The following is a 22419-nucleotide window of genomic DNA, read 5'->3' on the forward strand; positions in this document are numbered from 1 at the left end:
AAATGGAATAGTGATTACCAAAGTCTGTGTCAAGGAGAGAACGAGAAGTTAGAATTTTAATCAGTATGAAATTTCAACCTAAAAAAAATACACACACACACACACACACACATATATATACATATTTATATTTGTGTGTGGTGGCTATAGTTGCAGAATAATGTGGCTTTTTTTTCCATCCTAGTAACATTACCAAGTAGCAAAAAGACTAGAGCGCTTATCCTCCATGGAAACAATAAGCCAACTATGTATTTATAACTGCCTGAAGAGCACTTAAAGTCAAACCAACTTTGGAAATGAGGATCAAAGCTCAAATATCTCACTACCCTCTCAAATACACAAAAAATAGTGATCTTAAATTTGTTCATAACCATAAATGCTAACACAGTACCTAATTACTATTGCATTTTACCAGTTGGGAAGTAGACATAATACTTAATTGTCCTGGTGCAAGATATTTCTTTTTTTCTTTTTTCTTTTTTGCCAGTCCTGGACCTTGGACTCAGGGCCTGAGCACTGTCCCTGGCTTCCTTTTGCTCAAGGCTAGTACTCTGCCACTTGAGCCATAGCACCACTTCTGGCTGTTTTCCATATATGTGGTACTGGGGAATTGAACCCAAGGCTTCATGTAAACGAAGCAAGCTCTCTTGCCACTAGGCCATATTCCCAGCCCCAAGATATTTCTTAAATCATGAGACTTCCTAAAAGGATTGCAGTCAGGAAACTTGCCATGTTTCATTCTGGAGAAAATCCTATGCCTGACAGATGAACTAACCCAAAGAGGATAAATTTAACAATAAGAAAACAACTCAAAATAAAGGAGAATTAGTACCATCATTAAAAACAAGTCATGATCTAATTAAGCAAATATTATTTATGATGTTGATTCTTTTTTTTGCCAGTCCTGGGGCTGGGCACTGTCCCTGAGTTTCTTTTGCTTAAGGCTAGCATTCTATCACTTGAGCCACCGTGCCGCTATGATGTTGATTCTTTAAGAACTTGCTTTATGTGCCTCCCTCATGTTAATAGTTTATCAACTGAGTTTTTTGTCTGGATGGATCCCCAAACAATCTAACAAAAAGAGTGTCCTAAAGTATTTTCTTTTTTTTTTTTTTGCCAGTCCTAGGGCTTGAACTCAGGGTCTGGACACTATCCCTGAGCTTCTTTTGCTCAACGCTAGCAATCTACTTCTTGAGCCACAGCACCACTTCCAGCCTTTTCTGTTTATGTGGTACTGAGGAATCGAACGAACCCATGGCTTCATGAATGTTAGGCAAGCACTCTACCACTAAGGCACATTCCCAGCCCCTTAAAAGTATTTTTTAGACTTAATTCTTACTTCACAAGAATCAGGCTTCAATATTTAAACTCAAAATGTACAATAATAATTAAACTGTTCAAAACAGAATATGGGGGGCTGGGGATATAGCCTAGTGGCAAGAGTGCCTGCCTCGGATACACGAGGCCCTAGGTTCGATTCCCCAGCACCACATATACAGAAAACGGCCAGAAGCGGAGCTGTGGTTCAAGTGGTGGAGTGCTAGCCTTGAGCGGGAAGAAGCCAGGGACAGTGCTCAGGCCCTGAGTCCAAGCCCCAGGACTTGCAAAAAAAAAAAAAAAAAAAAAAAACAGAATAAGGGGCTGGGGATATGGCCTAGTGGCAAGAGTGCCTGCCTCATATACATGAGGCCCTGGGTTCGATTCCCCAGAACCACATAAACAGAAAATGGCCAGAAGTGGCACTGTGGCTCAAGTTGCAGAGTGCTGGCCTTGAGCAAAAAGAAGCCAGGGACAGTGCTCAGGCCCAGAGTCCAAGCCCCAGGACTGGCCAAAAAAAAAAAACAAAACAAAACAGAATATGGCTTGGGAAGTTAAAACTGTATTGCATCATGACAAGACAGCTATGATTATATTTTTTAATGACATTTACTTCTTTATCCAAATTTTCCTGAGTGATTTTTCCAAATGTAGATTTTTAAGTCATTCCAAATATTCTATAAGTTATGAAATGAAAAATGCAGAAGCTCTTTTCTCACTTATTACTAGTAACTGCAAACTTCTAAAGGCAATAAGGATATTTTCTATTTTTTGAGAACTTTAATGGAAGCATGTTATGGCTGAAACTTCAAATTAGCCTAGCTTCATTTTACATAGATACTTAAATTTAGAGACTTTTAGACTTTACCTTAAAATGCTTAAATGTCTTCTTACGATGTTCACACCACTCTACAAAATAATGTAGACTTCGGAAAAACATAAGCAAATCTCTTCTTTCTTCTACTCTGTAAAATAAGATTCTATGATTAATAAAAATCATTAAATGACTGACCCAAACTAGTTTTTTGTCTTTTTATTCAGCTGTCATGGGGCTTCAATTGAGGACCTGTGTGTCATCCCTGAGCTTTTCTGTTTAGTGCTCTAACACTTTGAGCCTATCCTTGTTATATATTTAATGACATACTTATATCACATATTTATAATTTTCATAGGAAAATCCCCATAAAAATTTCCATCTTTTTCATAGAAGTAGAAAAAACAATCTTACAATGCACATGGAAACACAAAACAAATCCAGCAACCAAAGTAATTCTAAACTAAAAGAACACTGGAGGTACCACAACTTTATTACAAAACCACAGTAAAAATCTATTACTTGAATGTAGATAACAAACAAATGGAATAAAAGATCCAGAAATAGGTCCCTAAAACTACAGCCATGTAACAGATGAAGAAAATGTGATACACACACACACACACACACACACACACACACACACGCAGGTTTACTTAGCCACCAAAACCAACAGTCAGGTTGACTGCAGGAGGATGTAACTGGAAACCATGATGTTAACTAAAATAAGCCAGTGCCACAGGGAAGTAGCATATTTTTTCTAACTTATGGAAACAAACAAACAAAATCCAAGGTCATAAAAGTGAAAGTAGATAACAGAAACCTTCATGGGGAAGAAAAGTGGGAGGAGAAAATGATAAGCAATTACAGAAGGATGAATAGATCAAAGTACCTTATATGCATCTATGGAATAAGGCATATTTGTGTATGGTAAGGTCATAAAAACAGTATGTATAATTTAAAATATACTAATAAAAGCCTAAATTGAATTTTAAAGAAAGTGTGGCTCAGTAAAGAGCCATTAGAGGATGCTAAAGGATGTAAAAATAATTGATGAAGAGAAACTGTATAGTCATAGACTACATGTGAATTCTAGGTGAAGAAAAAAATAGGAATCTTACAGTGGAGAAACAAGGGAAAAGTTTCATCCTGTGGTCAACCTTAATATCACCTATAACAGACAGATATGCAAAGAATGACATTATGTCACTTACACAATGTAACATCTACATAATATTTTATCCAAGTATACCTAACGTCAATTGATCACAAGAAAAAAAAATCAGCTAACAAGGAAAAATCTGCTGCAAAAGAAAAGAGTGGAAAAAAACTGCATTTTCTAAAGATGGCCAAGTGAAAGGAAGGAAGGAAAGAAGGAAGGAAGGAAGGGAGGAAGGGAGGAAGGGAGAGAGGGAGAGAGGGAGGGAAAGAGGGAGGAAGGGAGGGAGGGAGGGAGGAAGGTAGATTGTGGAACTACTCCAGATTAATGGAAGCTAAAGAGCCAGGCACTGGTGGCTCACATCTGTAATCCTATCTACTCTGGAGGCTGAAATCTGAGGACCATGGTTTGAAGCTAGCCTGGGCAGGAAAATTCGTAAGACTCTTACCTCTTAAGCACCAGAAAATTGGGAAGTGGAGATGTGTTACTCAAGGGTTAGAGAACTAGCCTTGAGCAAAAAAAGCTCAGGAACAGTGACCGGGCCATTAAGTTCAAGCCCCAGGACAAGCACAAAAGAAAAAAAAAAAAAAAAAAAACCTAAAGAGACAAAACAAGGTGAGTGTTATAACAAGTTGAGTATACACCTATAATCCTAGCTACTTGAGAAGGGGTGATAGGATACCAGTTCAAAGTGAACCAAGACAAAAAGTTAGCTAGACTATCTTAAAAAGTAAATAGAGTGGCTGGGAATATGGCCTAGTTGCAAGAGTGCTTGCCTCACATACATGAAGCCCTGGGTTCGATTCCCCAGCACCACATATACAGAAAACAGCCAGAAGTGGCGCTGTGGCTCAAGTGGCAGAGTGCTAGCCTTGAGCAAAAAGAAGCCAGGGACAGTGCTCAGGCCCTGAGTCCAAGCCCCAGGACTGGCCAAAAAGACAAAACCAAACAAAAAGTAAATAGAGGTGGCTCAAGCCTGTAATCCCAGAAACTGAGAGGGGAGTGGGTGGGAGATAGAAAAATCTTGGTCTGAGGCCAGCCTGAGCAAAAACTGTGACTCTGAGAACAAAAAAGTCACTTGCACAATGCCTTGTGTTCAAACCCTAATCCCATCAAGTTAAAAAAAAAAAAAAGAAAGAAAAAGAGGGACTGAGAATATGGCTTAGCAGTAGAGTGCTTGCCTTGCATGCATGAAGCCCTGGGTTCGATTCCTCAGTATCACATAAACAGAAAAAGCCAGAAGTGGTGCTGTGGTAGAGTGCTAGCCTTGAGCAAAAAGAATCCAGGGACAGGGCTCAGGCCCTGAGTTCAAGCCCCAGGACTGGCAAAAAAAAAAAAAAGAAGACGTAACAAATTTAATAGTCAACCTAAATAGTAAGATGTACTGCAGGGAAAAAGGAAATTCAATAAAGGATATTATGAAACTGCCAAAATTGAAATAAATGTATTAAAAATTATGCAAATGTCAACTTATGAAGCTCACCCTGTTCTATGACTATGGAAGGGAATATATATATATATATATAAAATAAAAAATGAAGGACTCTGGATATAGCCACAACGTTAAAATTACAGATGCAGAGCCCATATATGGAGGGTCAGCTTTACTATTCTTTTGTTTATAAATCTACACATTGTTTTCTACATATTTCAGAGATTAATACATTCAAAAGAATGATTAGCTTATGTTTGGGAGCACACAATGTACATGTATGTGATTCTGTGGCATCAACAACTGAAAACAATTAGAGACAATGGTATAGGAATACAGTTTTTCTGTTACAGTCTGTAATTTCAAGTTATAAATTAAAACTTTAGGTTGTTGTTGTGGTTTGGCTATTAAATGCTCCTCCAAAATCTTATGTATTTAAGACTTGGTCCCCAATGCAGTAGTGTGCAGAGCTGAGGCTTTGGGAGGTGAATTCTGATCCTACAAATAGTTAATTGGTTTAGAGATTCATAACTTAATGAAAAACAGGAACCAGGCATTCAGAGATTATCGCTGTAGTAATAAGCAGCTTAATTCAAAGCACACAGGTACTATTTTCTTTGGTTTAAACCTTATACTTTCTCACTATAACATTTAGTTTAAAAAAAAACTGTTCTTCCACTCTGACTTTGCCATCTGGATCAAATGATTATTATATTCTGGGAAATGAGAGTATTTTAAAGAAAGACATTCTGGGGAAATTTTGTGGATAAAATGACTCTTTTGGGGCCCTGGTCTCAGGGCCTGACACACTGAAGCTGGAGCAGAGCTGATGATTAATCAGAGTCCCTTGCCCCAGGCAAGGCAAGAAAAGAAACAACTATACACCAAACTAAGAGTATAGTTGCTACTGAGACTTAGCCTTTCCTACTAGGAACATAAGCATGCTTACAATAAACAACTGCACTCTCAGAGAGATTATTAATCACCATTTTGTCTTGCTCACTGCCCACAGACTAAGATGCCTAGAGTCCTCAAAACCAAATAGAAAAAAAAAAAAGAATTTAATCAAGTGATGGGATCACTGTGGAGCACCTATCCAAAGTCACCTGCCACCCTGTCAGTAACCCAAATAAAAGTCAAGTGCTCAGCAAGCTGGATTTATCTGTCTATTCTTTTGGCTATGGTCATCTAATTCAGAAGCAGGCTTTTTTTTTTTTTTTTACTGCTTCCTAGGAAATTCATGCAGCATTGTGTACAAGAAAAAAAACTAACCACCAAAAAGAAAAAAAAGCAATGAAGATTGTGACAAAAAAGTTTTAAGGCACAGAAAAAACATAGCAAAATGTAAGATTATCCCTCCTTGTTAGTAATTACTTTGAAAGTGGAAAGGGATAAGGAAAAAGAGGATAACAAAAGGTAATACAGAGGTGAGTATAACCAAATATATTATAATCATAATGTATGAAATGTCTATCATAATGTATGAAAATGTCATAATGAAACTCCTTGTATTGTATAATTAACACATGATGAGTTAAGGATGAGCTGAGGATGTGACTAAGTGGTAGAGTACTTGCCTAGCATGTGAAAAAACCATATGTTCTATTCTCAGTGACACACATACACACAAATACACACAAAGTAAGTTCCCCAATGAAGGAGAAGAGGTGGACAAATGGATAAAAAAAAAAAATATGGTCCAGCAGGGTGCTATGGATCATGTCTACATCTGTAATCCTACTCAAGAGGCTGAGATATGAGAATTGAGTCTCACTTTAGATACAAAAGACAAAGTGAAAAATGGAAAAAGATATCTTATGTAAATAGTACCAAAAGAGTAGGGATGAACTAAAATAGAAAAAAAATTAATTAAAATTAGAACAAAATAGAAACATTAAAATAGAACAAAAAACATTAAAATAGAACAAAAAATTAATGACTACAAGAGACAGGAAGACATTATTCATTAACAAAGACTTTCATATAGCAAAAACAATACCAATTACAACCATTTAGGTACCTAAAATAGGCCACCAAAAATATAAAACTTGGCAGGTGTAGTAGTTCCACCATAACTAGAGATTTCAATACTGTAATCCTGATAATGGGTAGAACAACCAAATAGATGAAAACACAACCAATTGGATTTAACAGGCACTTATAGAAAACTACCCAACAACCAGCAGCTGATAGGGGAAATTAAAAATAGAATTACATGTAACCCACCAATTCTGCTTCTGAAATATTTGAAGGTAAGGTCTTAGAAGAAATTCTTGTTGAGATCATGTTCAAAGCAGCATTACTCACAGGTAGAAAGAACCCAAGTGTCCAGAGTTGGATGAATAGATGTGATGCAATATATAGCTCAAATGACATATTATTCTGCCTTTAAAATGGAAGGAGATTCCAACATACACTATTGTCACTAAGTGAAGGTGATGACAGACAATAGTAATGTTCTGTACACTTCAAAAAAGTAGAAGAGGGTTGGGAATGTGACTTAGTGTAGAGTGCTTGCCTAGCATGCATGAAGCCCTGGATCTGATTCCTTAGTACCACATAATCAGAAAAATTAGGAAGTGGCACTATGGGTCAAGTGGTAGAGTGCTAGCCTTGAGCAAAAGAAGTTCAGGAACAGTGCCCAGGTTCTGAGTTCAAGCCCCAGGACTGGCAAAAAAAAAAGGTAGAAGTTTTTGAAAGTTTTCATCAGAAAGAAATGATTAAGGGAAAAGATAAATTTAATGTGATAGACACAAATTATATAATGTATACATTTATTGAAAATGTTACCCCATTAAAACATACAATTTTTACATTTATATATATTAGCTTAAAAGTATATTTAAATTAAAAAGCTAGCTGGGCACTAGTGGTTCACACCTGTAATCTTAGCTACTCAGGAGGCTGAGATCTGAAGATTGCAGTTCAAAGCCAGCCTGACTCTTATCTTCAATTAGCCAGCAGAAAACCAGAAGTGGCCCTATGGCTCAAAGTGGCAAAGCACTTGAATGACAAAGCTTAGGGATAGCATCCAAGCTCCACAAATGGCCCAAATAAATAGATTGATAGATCGATCAATCGATAGATAGATGATAACTGAAGTTAGTCAGTCAAAAAGGGAAATATTTTATGATCATACTTCTGTGAAGTACTTGGTGCAGGAAGTGGAATGATGGTTGCCAATGGCTGTGGTAAAGGAAGAAGGGGAAGTTATAGTTTAAAGGGCACAGAGTTTTAGTCTTTCTACTTTAGTTTTCTTTTTGTTTTTTTTTAGTTTCAGTTATCCATGGAAATGGATAGTGGTAATGGTTGTACAATAGTGTGAATGTATTTAGTACTATAGACCACTTAAATATGATTGAAGTAGTGTAATTTATGAGTATTTTATCATAATTTAAAAAAAAAACCAAGCCAAGCACCAGAGGCTCATGTCTGTAATCCTAGCTACTCAGAAGGCTGAGATCTGAGACAGCAGTCTGAACTCAGCCTGGGCCTGCCTGGTACCAGAAGTGGCACTGTGGCTAAAAGTGGAAGATCACTAGTCTTGAGCAAAAAAGCTCAGGTACAGTGCTCAAAACCAGAGTTACACGTAAACATAAATACACACATCAAACTATAGACTTATAGAGAACAACTTTTTTAAATAGAGCTTATAGGCCAAAGTAATTTGATATTCCATTTTCTTTTTTTTTTTAACAAGAAGTTTATTGAAACAACAAGATGCTTGACTTGAAGGGAAAACTATCTAGGATTTTTTTTTAAGAGTAATTTACCCCTACTTAAAGACAGATTGCCCTTACATGTAACAGCTACATACAAAAAAGTTATAAAATTGTACTTGGTTTTACAATGATAAATGAAAACATTAAAATTCTCCAATCAAACAAGGTATGCAAGGATTTTTGTTGTTTTTTTCTTTTTTTGTTAAAACAGTGAGAGCAAAATAACTTACTGAAATATAAAGATAAAAGCTGAATGAGCATGCCACTAATGGAGAAGGGGGATATTTTCACAGAACCAGTATTTTTCCCCATCCCATCTCCATTTGATGTCAATCAAAATATACCATTGGCCATTTATGTTTTTTTTTTTTAAAAAAAAAAAGGAAAAGAAAAAGAAAAAAAAGCAATATGCTTGTGCACATACACCAGTTACTTTATGTACAATAAAGGAATGGGGAAGGGGAAAATGAAAGAATAGAGAAAACTATACTGTAGTAGTCAGGATGTGGTGGAACCAAATTGCAGTTTTCTAATTAAGAATGTATTCTTGGTCTATAAGAACAAAGTTCTGGAGCAAAGTAGCAGGTTCCCTTTCTTAGTAGACACCTCCTGTCTGCTGCTGGAACACATCAATTTTATCTTCAACCTCCAGTTCCAACTGTGCAGGTGTGTCTGCCCATCAAATCGGAATCTGATCTGCCTCATCGATAAACCCTGTCGTTCACAATAGGCTTTCATTAGTTTACTAAGTGGTGTATGCCTCTTAATCTTAAACTGCACCACAGAACCATCCTGCCCCGCCACCTTCAAATTAATATGATCGTTGTTCTCAGTCTTGACTCCTTCATTGGGCTTTTCGTCGGCCACTGCTAGCGCAGGAGTCTCCTCAGATGATGCTTCACAAAAGAGGCCCCTGGTCCGCCCCGAACGAGCACACAGGCATCACCACAGCGGCTGGAGGAGGTGGCAGCAGTGGACGACGCGGAGGGCGCGCTGATATTCCATTTTCTGAACAAATGAGCAAAAACCTAGCTCTTCATCATGTGATGGAGTCACAAAAAAAAAAAAAGTTTCAAGAGCTATCATGACCAAGAGTTAAGCACACACATGCCCATTCTCTCTCATCTCTCTCTCTCTCTCTCTCTCTCTCTCTCTCTCTCTCTCTCTCTCACACACACACACACACACACACACACACACCTGGGGAGAAAAAATATAGTACTTTAAAAAGAGCTTTAAAAGAAGACTAAGTCACAATTCCTTTGTACTTCCATTCCTATTTTCAAAGAGCACTGTTATTACAGCATGTATAGTTTTCCATTACTGAAAGAAATTACGTGTGTTTTGGTTCTTACAGCTGTTAAGATTGATTGTAATTTATCTATTTTTCCTAAGTAGTGTCCAAACTTGGCTAAATGTAAAACAGATGTAATGGGTTTCGTTCACAAAATGTTGGCAGTCACATTTCAATTTGAACTAAAGCAATCAGAAAATTAAATAACTCAGAAAATCTCCTTTGTAAGAACACAGGGGAAAAAGAGAAATTTAGGATTAAAAACTCTAAGATGTTCTTCTAAAAATAAGTGGCCACAATCATTAGGTATGAAGTTAGATAAATCTCAGATGTTAATTCACAAAAATATTAACAACCACTCTGATACATTGTTGGTGGTAATACAAATAAATATGATCATTCTGGAAAAATTTAGTTGTTTACTATACATGTAAATATTCTCTCATCATATAACTCAGTGATTCCACTTCTGATTATTTATACTAGAGAAAAGAAAATTTATATTCACATAATAGAATATATATTTATATATTATGCACATGTGATTCCCTCATTGATCCACTAGGGAACAAGTCCAAGAGCCCCAACAGATGCCTAAGACTGTCAATAATATCATATATACAATGTGTTTTCCTACATGTACATATCATTGTAAAATTAAATTCACCAATTATGCATGATAATAAATAATTAGAACAGTCCTTAAGAGTAAAGACAAATATGAATATTTTTAGGCCATAATGACTACAAGTCACTGAAAGTATGTAACACAAAACCTCAGATAAAGAGGAATACTAAGCATACACATTTATACACACAAATATTATCCTGTTTGTACTACAATGTAAATACAGTAAATACCCATATGGTACCATAGTACATACTGATAGATGAATGATTAAACAAAACTAATACAGTGAAACACTACTCAGAAATAAAAAAGGTCTGGCACCAGTGGCTCATGCTTATAATTCAGGAGGCTGAGATCTAAGGATCATAGTTCAGAGCCAGTCTAGGCAGTCAAATCCTTAATAAGGGCTCTTATCTTCAATTAAATAGGAAAAAGGTGGAAGCAGACCTATGGCTTATGTGGTAGGGCAACAGCCATGACTGGAAATGCCAAGCAAAAGCACAAGCAACAGCATGAAAGAAAGAGAACAAGACAGAAAGAGGAAGGGATGAGGGAGGGAAGAGAGAGAGAAAGAGAGAAGGGTGGGAGGGAGGGAAGATGGGAGGAAGGAAGAAAAGATGGAGAAAGGGAAAGAAAGGAAGGAAGGGAGGGAAAGAAAAAGAGAAGTGGGAGCAAGAGGAAAAAGAGAAGGGAGGGAGTGAGGGAGGAAAAGAGAAAGAAAGAAGAGAGCAAGAAAAAGAGAGAAAGAAAGAAGGAAGGAGAGAGAGGGCAGGAGGGAGAAAAATGAAAGAAAAGAGAGCAAGAGGAAGAAATAGAAGAAAGGAGGGAGGGAGGGAAGTTGGGAGGGAATGAAAAGAAAGAGAAAGGATGATGAGCAAGAGAAAGAAAGATGACAGGAAAGAGCAAGAGAAAGAAGGAATAGATGACAAGAAAGAGCAAGAGAAAGAAACAAAGAAGAGAGGGGGGAGGGAGGGAGGAAAAAGGAAAGAGGGAGGAAAAAGGAAAGAAGTTGTAAAACTTGTTTTTGAAACTCATTGAGAAAAAATGAACAGACCAAGTCCAGGAATGGAATTCCAGGAGGAAATCACAGTTCCAGATCAGTGTGGGGCAGGGGCAGGGGGGTGGAAAGGGGAAGTTATCAGATAGTCATCTCAATAAATACAATAGGTGGATATGGTAGCATATACTTAATATTCCAGCTGTGAAAGAAGGAGTAGGTAGAAGGATCACCATCGAAGGCCAGTCCCATACAAAAGCATAAGACCCTACCTGAGAAACAACTAAAGCAAAAACAAACAAACAAAAAAGATTGGGTATATAATTCAAGCAATAAGTGCCTCTGTAGTAAGTGACAGGCTTTAAGTAATACCAAAAAACACATAGAGATCTTTAATTCCCAGACCCTGTGTAGGTAGTAAGAAATTTTCTCTTTCCCATTTCTCTCTATTTTCTCCTATTACACTAAAACTTTCACATTTCGGGAGACACATAGAAATGCTTTTACATGAGTGGATATGATGAACTTGTGATTCTCATGTGGAAACTTGAAGCTGAGGAAACATCTCATCATTATTCAATGACAAAGTGGAGAGTCAGAGCCAAGAGTTGAATCTCAAAAGGCACAGGAAACAAAGATGAGAACCATCATTAATCATCCTGGCAACTTGCCATCAGGGTGTATATTAAAGATTGGAACTTTTAAGAAGGATCGAAGAAAAATAAACAAATTTATTATCACAATACAATATGGCCTTAATAAAAGTTATGAAAAGTCTTGGCTCCTCTCTAAATGGGAGTTCTGATTTTAATTCTATTTTTCAGCCACACTTACTTTCTAAAAGGCAAGAAAAATGGCTTGAAATTCTCTATGCAAAGCTTTTTCTATGGCAGAAATCTCATTACAAAGAAAGACTTGGATGCTTCTCCAAAGACCCTAGGAAATTAGATGGATGTAAGGTTGTAACTATTCCTTTGCCCATTAATTAACTGGGTTATATTCATTTTTGAACATTTAGCTTCTTGAACTCTCTATTTTCTGACATATAGTTAGCAAAGATCTTCTCCCATTCTGTAGGGTGTCTTTTTCACTTTCAAACTGTCCAAATGTGTGTGTGTGTGCACGTGTGCACACGCACATGCCAGTCCAGGGGCTTAAACTCAGGGCAGGCGATTGTCCCTGAGTTTTTGTGCTCAAATAGCGAGCCATTTGAGCCACAGTTTCATTTCTGGCTTTTTGAAGCTTAACTGGAGGTAAGAGCCTCATGGACTTTCCTGCCTAGGATGGCTTTGAACCTTGAGCCTCAGATTTCAAACTCCTGAGTAGCTAGGATTACAGGCCATGAGCCACTGGTGCCCAGCTTGCAGAAATTTTTTAGCTTGATACAATCCTATTTGTCAATTATCTCTCTGATTTAATGAGTACCTGAAACTCTACTCAAAAAGTTTTGCCTACTTCCTATAGTAGTTTCAAGTTTCAGATTGAGGTCTTTAATACATTTTGAATTACTTTAGTACAAGATGGAAGGAATACCATTTGTTTTCTGCAGGCTTTTCCAACACCATTTGTTGAAGAGGCTTTTTCTAATATAATATTTTTAGCTCCCTTGTCAAATATTAGCTGATTATTTTCTCTATCTCAGTGAAGAATGACATTGGGATTGTGATGGGTATTTTGCTGAATTTATAGATTGCTTTAGGAGAATGGCAATTTTTATTATATTATTTATGCTAATCCATTTTCCACTTCCTGTGTTTTCTTTAATTTCTTTGTCCACAGTTTTACAGAAAAAAAATCCGAATGTTGAAAAGGATGTGGAGCAAATTGAACTCTTGCATGCTGCTAGTGGGAATACAAAGTTGGACCATCAGTCTGAAAGTAGTTTAATGTTCATACAAAGTTAAACATATCCTTACCATATGACTCAGCAATCTCATTTTTTTCTTTTTTTTCTTTGTTTTTGGCCAGTCCTGGGCCTTGGACTCAGGGCCTGAGCACTGTCCCTGGCTTCTTCCCGCTCAAGGCTAGCACTCTGCCACTTGAGCCACAGCGCCGCTTCTGGCCGTTTTCTGTATATGTGGTGCTGGGGAATCGAACCTAGGGCCTCGTGTATCCGAGGCAGGCACTCTTGCCACTAGGCTATATCCCCAGCCCCTCATTTTTTTCTTAATGGGATAAATACTAAATATTGCAGGATTGAAGGCTATATGTTTTCCTTCATAATTACTCTGCTGCTGTACTATGGAATCAACTACAAATGTTATGTAAACTGGGTGTGAATATGTTTCTGTCAAACTTAAAAAATATTTATTGTAAAGGTGATGTACAGAGAGGTTACAGTTACACAAGTTATATATTGAGTTCATTTCTTTTCAAACAATGTCACCTCTCCCGTTTTTCTCCTAGATTTTTCCCTCCATACCTCCCTCCCAAAAAGTCGTATAGTTCATTTTCGACAGTGTCTATTATCACTGCTGAATTAGTTCATTCTTTGTCCCATAATTTGTACTTCTCCTTACCTTCTCCAAATCAGATAAACTTACATACAAAAGGTACAGAAATAAAAAAACAGCAACACAAGGGGGAAAACACAAAAAGTAAAATTAAAAACCGCTTGTTTTGGCTGGGAATATGGCTTAGCAGTAGAGTGCTTGCCTACCATGCACAAAGCCCTGGGTTCGATTTCTCAGCACCACATAAACAGAAAAGGCTGGAAGTGGCGCTATGGCTCAAGAGGTAGAGTGCCAGCCTTGAGCAAAAAGAAGCCAGGACAGTGTTCAGGCCCTGAGTTCAAGCCCCAGGAATGGCAAGAAAGAAAGGAAGGAAGGAGGAAGGAAGAAGGAAGAAGGAAGAAGGAAGGAAGGGAGGGAGGGAGGGAGGGAGGGAGGGAGGGAGGGAGGGAGGGAGGGGAGAAAGGAAGGAAGGAAGGAAGGAAATAAAGAAAGAGAGAAAGGGAGAAAGAGAAAGAAGAGAGAAAGAAAGGAAGAGAGAAAGAAGGAAAGAAAGAGAGAGAGAGGGAGGGAGGGAGGGAAGGAGGAAGGAAGGAAGGAAGGAAAGAAGGAAGGAAGGAAGGAATGAAGGGAGGGAGAGAGGGATAAAGAAATGTACTCTTTACTGATTTATGCAACCCTTACCCCTTTGTACATCACATTTATAATAACAGCCACACCCAGCTTTTTCCATTTATGTAGTGCTGAGGAGTTGAACCAAGGGCTTCATGCATGCTAGGCAAGCACTCTACCACTAAGCCACATTCCCAGCTCTAAACAACAAGTTTTTAAAAAGGAAAAATTATACAGAGGAGGAACAGAATTGCTAAGGAATAGAAATGGGAGTTAGCTACAAAGGGCAGCAGGAGGATTATTTTTGGTATGATGGAATTTTTCTTTATTCTGATTATAGTAATAGTTATGTTACTGCATGTGTTATAGATCTGTACAACAAGAAAGTCAACTTTATTACATGTTAATTTAAATACATAAAAAATTCCAAAGAAAAATGCTAATAAAGAGTTTATATAGAAGACTTTGAAAAGTGACTAATACTATCAGTGAAGCTGTAAGCTCCACGAATGTGTTTAGGGGATTATAAAAAAAATGTAGAAATTGCCATCCTTTACTGAAGTATACATATAAGGAGATAATCTATAAAAAAAAGCTCTAAGAAGACATTTTTAAAAATATGAAACTTCTACAAATGAGATATAATATCAATATCAAAGTTGAAAACTCAGTATGTGAGTGTTTCATAGCAGATTAGTCACAAAATAAAAACTATTGAATTGAAATACAGATTTGAGAAACAATCAAGAATAAGCACATATAGAGAAATCAAAAAAACTGGCCCTGCTGGTTCATGCCTGTCCTTGTAGCTACTTGAAAGACTAAGATCTGGAGGATCATGGTTCAAGACTAGTCAGGGCAGAAAAGTCTATGAGACACTATCCCCCTCAAAATTAGCAAAAAACCAGGTCAAAGATGTGGCTCAAATTGCAGAATAGAGAACAGCCAAATAAGCATTTGAAAACACACAGTTGAGAATTACTATGCAAATATACAGTAGACACAGAAAAGGAAAAGGAAAACAAAGAAAAGCATTTGAAAGAAGTCCCAAAACACATATACACACAAAATATACCAATTCAGAGAATCAAAGATTTGTATAAAAACTAAAAGTTGACCCATCTTTGACTCTGCCATACTATTGTATATTAGGCATATACCTGAAGGACAGTAGATAGTAATGTTGAAGATATATACCTGTATATCCTGATTTTTGTAGCACTGTTCACCATAGCCAAACTGTTCAATCAGTCAAGATGCCCCCAAACAAATGGATAAAGATATGGTACACATATACCATGCAATATTACACAATCATAAAGAAAACTGAAATCAAGGGAAAACTTGGAGAAAGTAGAAGAGGTGACTGCCCCCCAAAAAAGAAAGGTGCTCATCCTTCATTTATGAGATAGTAACCTCTCTTTATAATACCTAAACAATAAAATTCTATTAAGAAAAGAAAAATGAAATCATGTCATTTGTAGGAAAATAGATTGGTGAATATAATGTTGTGTGAGATAAGTCAAGCTTTAAAAGTAAAATATTGTTGGATATGAGTGGCTCACACCTGAAATCTTTGAACTAGGGTCCCAGTTCAAATCCAGCCTAAGCAGAAAAGTCTGAGATTCCTAGTTCCAATTAACCAGCAAACAGCCAGTAGTGAGGAGATGGGAATATGGCTTAGCCCTGGGTTAGATTCCTTAGCACCATATAAACAGAAAAAGCCAGAAGTAGCGCTGTAGCTCAAATGGTAGAGTGCTAGCCTTGAGCAAAAAGAACCTCAGGGACAATACTCAGGTCCAAGCCACAGGACTGGGAAAAAAAAAAAAAAAAGTGAAAGTATGGCTCAAGTGGTGAAGTGACAGCCAAGAAAGAGTGCCTGGCCCTGAGTTTGAGTTCCAGTGCTACCAAACAAAATAAAGCCAAATCTCAAATAATTTTGGTCATATGTGGATGTTAGACCTAAAAGATATACATAGACTTGTAGAGACCTACACAGAGATCATGGTCTAATCATGGGACTATGTAGGAAAATGAGGGGAAGGAGAAAGGGAAGAAAAAAGATGAAGGGTGAATAACTACAGTGCATTATTTATGAAAACAATGTAAGAAATCTACTGAACACTGCTGATGCATAGAGGTTGGGGGACAGGGAAAGAGAAAGCAACAGAGAGGGTTATTCTGAGCAAACTATAATATAAACATGTCTGAAATGCCATAGTAAAACTCCTTAGTGCAATTATTACATTCTAAAACGAGTGACAGGAAAGTAAAATAGACTCTTATTGAGGTAGTGGGCATCTACTTGCTTAGCAGAAATGGGAAGGATAGGAAGAAGGTGAATGAAGATGAAATGGTTGATATAGATTACAATATTGAAAACAGATATATAAAAATAGGACAATGAAATTGTTTTAAAAAGTGAGAATGGAGAAGAGTGGGATGAAATTGATTAGGATTCATTGTTCACAGGTGTAAAAATGTCTCAAGGAAACCACTCTTGTACAACTAATGTATGTATGCTAATTAAAAACTTCAAAAGATAATCATGGAAGACTTCTTGTCACATTCTATGCAATCTCAAAGATGATGGAAGGATGTCTTTAAAGATCTGAAAGAAAAGCCAACCCATTTGTCTATAGCCAGACAAAATGTCTTTTAAAAAAATGAAGGCATGTAAAGACCTTTCCAGAGAAACAAAAAGCTAACAGAACTCATGGTTAACAGACCAGCATAAGGGATGATTAAAAAAAAACAAAAACAGAGTATACCCAGTGAGAAATATGAACCAACATAAAAATATGAAAAACACTGGAAATGATTAAAAAAAAAGAAACACACAAAGAGGTGTTCTCTTATTTTTAACTGCTTTAAAAATAATTGACTTGTTTTAAAAATAAATGACTAGGCAAAAATATTCACAATATATGTAAAAACAAAATATATGACAACACAATGACTGAAAGAGAAGAAAAGGAAAGCATACTGTTGTTCTTTTATGTTTAGGATTGTTTTATTTGGTTATTTTAAGACAAACTCTCTCTATTATAGCCCAAGATGCCATGATAGTCAGGTTGACCATGATCCTCTAGCCTCACCCTCCCCAGTGCTGGGACTAATGGTATGCACCATCACACCTAGTTCTTTTTATGTGACATATTCATCATGTAATGTGAAGACAAATTGTAGTAAGGAATAACAAGGGGAAAGGCAAGTCAATGAAATAATAGCTAAGAATTTTCCAAACTGAAATTAAAAATATGAATCTTCATTCTATAAAACTACAGGTCTTTTTAGTAGTAGTAAATTTAAATTTAGGAAAATGGTATTTAAGTTGCAGAGATAAAGAAGAAATTCCAAAAAGAGAAGCACCTTACAAAAGGCTAGAATCTGGACTAAAATCCACATCTTCTGACCTATGTTCAACATCTTTTCTAAAACACCTGTCACTTTTCAATAGGGGGAAACCCAGTCTAGAAGAAGTACCTAAAATCCTAAGGTCAAGTATTTACTAAGTAACTACAACATGCCTATTACTACAGATATCCTTCCTTTTTGTAATTTCCAGACAGCAGATGCTACTTCCAAAGCATGGCAGCATAAAAGGAATATGTGAACTCTGCATAACACAATACATCCCTGCATTTCCTATTATCCCCTCTGTCCTTTTTAATTCATACCTACTGTTTTCTCATATCAACTAAGCTTCCACATTTTTCCTTATGATCCAAATCCTTATACTCGAACAGCATAATGTAACTCTCCCTTGTAACATTTAAAATAGCCACAATATTAGACTTCTTTCAACTGTTTGATTAGTATCTAACTTCTCACAAGAGTTTGCTCAGATATAGTTTACATATATTTTTACATATATTTTAATTTTAATGCCTCAGCACATACTGAATATGCAGTGATATGTACTAAAAGTCATAGAAAGAAGGTTTAAATAGTATGAGGGACAAGGTAACAAACAGTACAAGAAATGTATCCAATGCCTAATGTATGAAACTGTAACCTCTCTGTACATCAGTTTGATAATAAAAATTTGAAAAGAAAAATAAATAAATAAAAGCAACCCAAAAGGGAAAAAAAAGAATGTTTAAATATAAACTATAATAATGTTAGGCTTGGCACAAAGACTCATTTGTTTTTTATTTTATTTTATTTTTTTTTGCCAGTCCTGGGGCTTGAACTCAGGGCTTGAACACTGTCCCTGGCTTCTTTTTGCTCAAGGCTAGCACTCTACCACTTGAGCCACAACGCCACTTCTGGCTTTTTCTATATATGTGGTGCTGAGGAATTGAACCCAGGGCTTCATGTATATGAGGCAAGCACTTTACTACTAGGCCATATTCCCAGCCCTGAAGACTCATTTGCTCACTCAAAGTAAACTTTAGACAAGAAATGTACTCACTACCTTACATATATTAACTGTAACCCCTCTGTACATCACCATGACAATAAAATAAAAGACTTTAGAATGAAAGTAATTCCTAAAATAATAAATTTGAAAATAGCTTACCCAGATACAAATTCACTTAATTCTGAATATTCTGTGGGCTCCATTATTATGCTGAGGTCAGTAATTAAGGAAGATGAATTTTCCTCAGTCTAAACAAAAAAAAAATTACGAATCAGACAGCAGTAACAAAATAAAGACAAATACTTTTTAAATATGCAAAGTAAATGCTACCCAGTAAAAACAGGAAATCAAGAAAAGATAATATATTATTTATAAGAATGAAATCAGATTCTACTACATACTAAAAACCAAAATGAATTCCAAATGACTTAAATATTTAAATCATAAATATTAGGAGGAAGAATAAATATTTCATTCATTACTGAGCCAGGAAAATTTTTTCCCACTTTTGGTGAGAAAGTAAACTATTGTAGTATGAAATTTTCACTATGAAAAACAGTAACTAAAAATAGATCTTTCCAACAGGACGTAAGATATCACAAGAAATGTACACACTGCCCTACTATGTAACTGTACCCTTTTTGCAAAACACCTTGTCAAAAAATTTGTGTTCAATTAATAAATAGATTAAAAAAATAGATCTTTCCTATGAGTCTATGCCATACATTTCCTATGCCATACCATTATTGGGCACATAACTGAAGAGTAAATCAATACACGAGAAATACAACTCTATGCCTATGTTTATTGCAACACTGTTCACAATAGCCAGAGTGAAATTAACTAAGATGCCCAGCAGATAAATGGATAAAGATGTAGGAGATACATATACAATATGCAATATTACATAGCCATAAAGAAAAATGAAATCATGCCATATGTAAGAAGAGAGATGGAATTGAAAGACATATTGAGCTTGATAGTAGGACAGATCAAGCACAAAGAGAACAGATACATGTTTTCATTAATATCTGAAAACTATACCTAAAACACATTCATGTCTATGTGCATATGTAGGTATATATAATTACAGAATTCAATAAACATAGAACATGAGCCTAAGGTACTACTTAAAAGAAGAAAGGAAAAAAGAGAATGAATAATTTAGAAATGTGAGAGCTATATGTGAAAGCAGCATAAAGAACTGGCATTATTAACATGAGCTACCATACCTAGTCTGGATTTTCATATTAAGTTCCTTTCTTTCCATGGCATTCCTTTTTTTTTTTTTTTTAAATTCTGGTACTGAGGCTTGAACTCAAGGCCTTGTGCTTAAGTTCAGCTATTTCGCACAGCTAGCACCCTACCACTTATACCACATCTCTAGTACATGATATTCTATCAGAACTTTACATTTTTTGTTACTTTGTCTAATATGATGATAAAAGGACTCTAAACCATCTTTGTGTTAACTTCTGTGGCTTCTATTTATTGTTATGAACAAGAATAAGCCTCGAAATGTTTGCCAGTTCCTAAGACAAGAGTTGAGTATATACTCAGATTCTCTTTCCCATTGGGATACTGACCTGTGTCTTCATATTCTAAGTGGTAGGAGGAATGAGTATTGATAGTTTGTCACCTCTGTTTAGCTTTTACATCCACTTTAGGGAATAGTGGGAGAGGTTAGATACTGTCAAGTAGGCTGCTATCACCTTATCTACCTAAAACAATTCCAGAGGCATTCTTGGAACTCCATGAAACAGACAACTCAAGTAAAAATGTAAATGTAACCCCTTTGTCCATCAGATTTATAATAAAAAATTAAATGAAAATGAAAATTTTAAAAATGGATGGTAACTATCATGTATCCAAAAGCAATACACAAATAGACAGCAAGTACAGGAAAGGATGAATCATATCATTAGTCATCATTTGGTAGTTCCATTTGATCTGGCAATTCTATTACTATACAGCCAAGACTAAGTCAAATATCCAAGTGGTGGCTGGGTGCTAGTGGCTCAGGCCTATAATCCTAGCTACTCAGGGGGCTGAGATCTGAGGAACATGGTTCCAAGCCAGCTCAGGCAGGAATGTCATGAAGACTCTTACCTCCAATTAATCACTGAAAAAGTAATGCTCAAGTGGTAGAGTACTACCTTTGAGCAAAAGGAGCTTAGGAACAGCACTTATGTCCAGAGTTTAAGGCCCAGAACTTGTAAAAATAAATTAAAAACAAAAACAAAAAAAAAACTTGTCAAGTGGTGTCTCATGACTATAATCCCAGCTAGTCAGGAGGCACAGGTAGCAGGACTGCAGTGTGAGGCTGACCTAGGCAAATGTAAAACCTTACTGGAAAACCACAAACAAAAAGGGATGAGGCATGCCTCAAGTAAAATACTTGCCTAGAATGCATGAGGACTTGAGTTCAAATCCTAGTTTTGAAAAGAAAAGGCTTTTAAATGAATGTTCATAGCAGCATTATTACCAATAACCAGAAAGTGAAAACCACCATCAACTGACAAACTGTATAAATAAAATGTGATATATAAGTAAATAAATATGTGGTATATCCACACAATAATATTATTCAACTAAAAAAAGTGCTGACATATCATACAATCAAAGTCCATGGGAACATGGACTTTGAAAATATATTAAATGAAGAAAACTAGACACAAGAGAACATATTTTATGATTCCATGTTTAAAATGTCCAAAAGAAGAAAACAAATATATAGAAAACAGTTTACTAGTTGCTTAGGGTTGTGTGAAAAAAAAAGAGGATAATGAAGATGGGATTTGTAAGCAGAAGAGAACACTCTCAAATTTGCTGAAGAATATTAGTTGCACTACTCTTAAATTTGCTAAAAGTTACTGAATTTAAATGGATAACTTATTTCAACAGAGCTGTTACTAAGGGAGGAAATGAAAAATGAAAGCAAAACTCTCAGAAGCAAATCTTACCTATAGTTTAAATGTGTGGAAATACATGTTAGATTTTGGCTTTTCACCCATTAAGATAGGCAGGTCACCCTAACAACTCAAGATTGAGATTTCACTGCCAACCACTTTTTGTATGTATGGCCTATGTTGAGCCCCTGAAATGTAGACTTCAAAATAATTGTTTTTCCTCTCTCTCCTGTGGTCCTGATAACCAGATCACTGTTCCCCAGTGGGCAGACAAGGGGTAGGATTATTATAAATACTCTGAACCCATAATCCCCGCATTAATCTCAGTAGCTCATCCTTTTCTACCATGGTTTAATTTAAGCCTGTACTTCCCATTCTTCTCTACAACTTAAAAACTTCACAGGAATGGAGGGAAAAAAGATAAACAAATACAGACATGGTATTCAATATACACTATGTAAAAAATAAACTATGCAATTTGTGGGCAAGAACAGGAGGGGGAAAATGGGAGAAAAACGAGTAATATACACTGCATACAGTGAATAAAAAAGCTTTAACCACAAAATGCCAGTTTCCAAACACTGTTGTTGTTTTAAAGAATTAGATGTAGAGACATCTATAAGAAAAGGCCCTGTTAACAAAATTTATATCCTATCATGAAGGACCCTATATTAGAATTTCAATGCTTTGATTCAAATGTCAAAACAAGCAAATTA

The 22419-nt window shown here is 36.2% G+C and overlaps 1 protein-coding gene and 1 pseudogene across 1 annotated transcript in view; both read right to left on the bottom strand.

The window, feature by feature from the left end:
- The window catches only part of LOC125350356 (centromere protein P), a 196499-nt gene that overhangs the window by 165007 nt on the left and 9073 nt on the right, over positions 1-22419 (bottom strand). Inside the window, exons 4-5 of the mRNA XM_048344913.1 lie at positions 18954-19042; positions 2186-2282 (exon numbers count right to left, since the gene is read on the bottom strand). Coding sequence (XP_048200870.1) covers positions 2186-2282; positions 18954-19042 — 186 coding nt within the window. The remainder of the gene's footprint in view (positions 1-2185; positions 2283-18953; positions 19043-22419) is intronic.
- Positions 8818-13816, bottom strand: LOC125356578 (annotated as a pseudogene).

The sequence above is a fragment of the Perognathus longimembris genome, chromosome 1 (assembly GCF_023159225.1).
Source record: "Perognathus longimembris pacificus isolate PPM17 chromosome 1, ASM2315922v1, whole genome shotgun sequence".
In the NCBI taxonomy this organism is placed as follows: domain Eukaryota; kingdom Metazoa; phylum Chordata; class Mammalia; order Rodentia; family Heteromyidae; genus Perognathus; species Perognathus longimembris.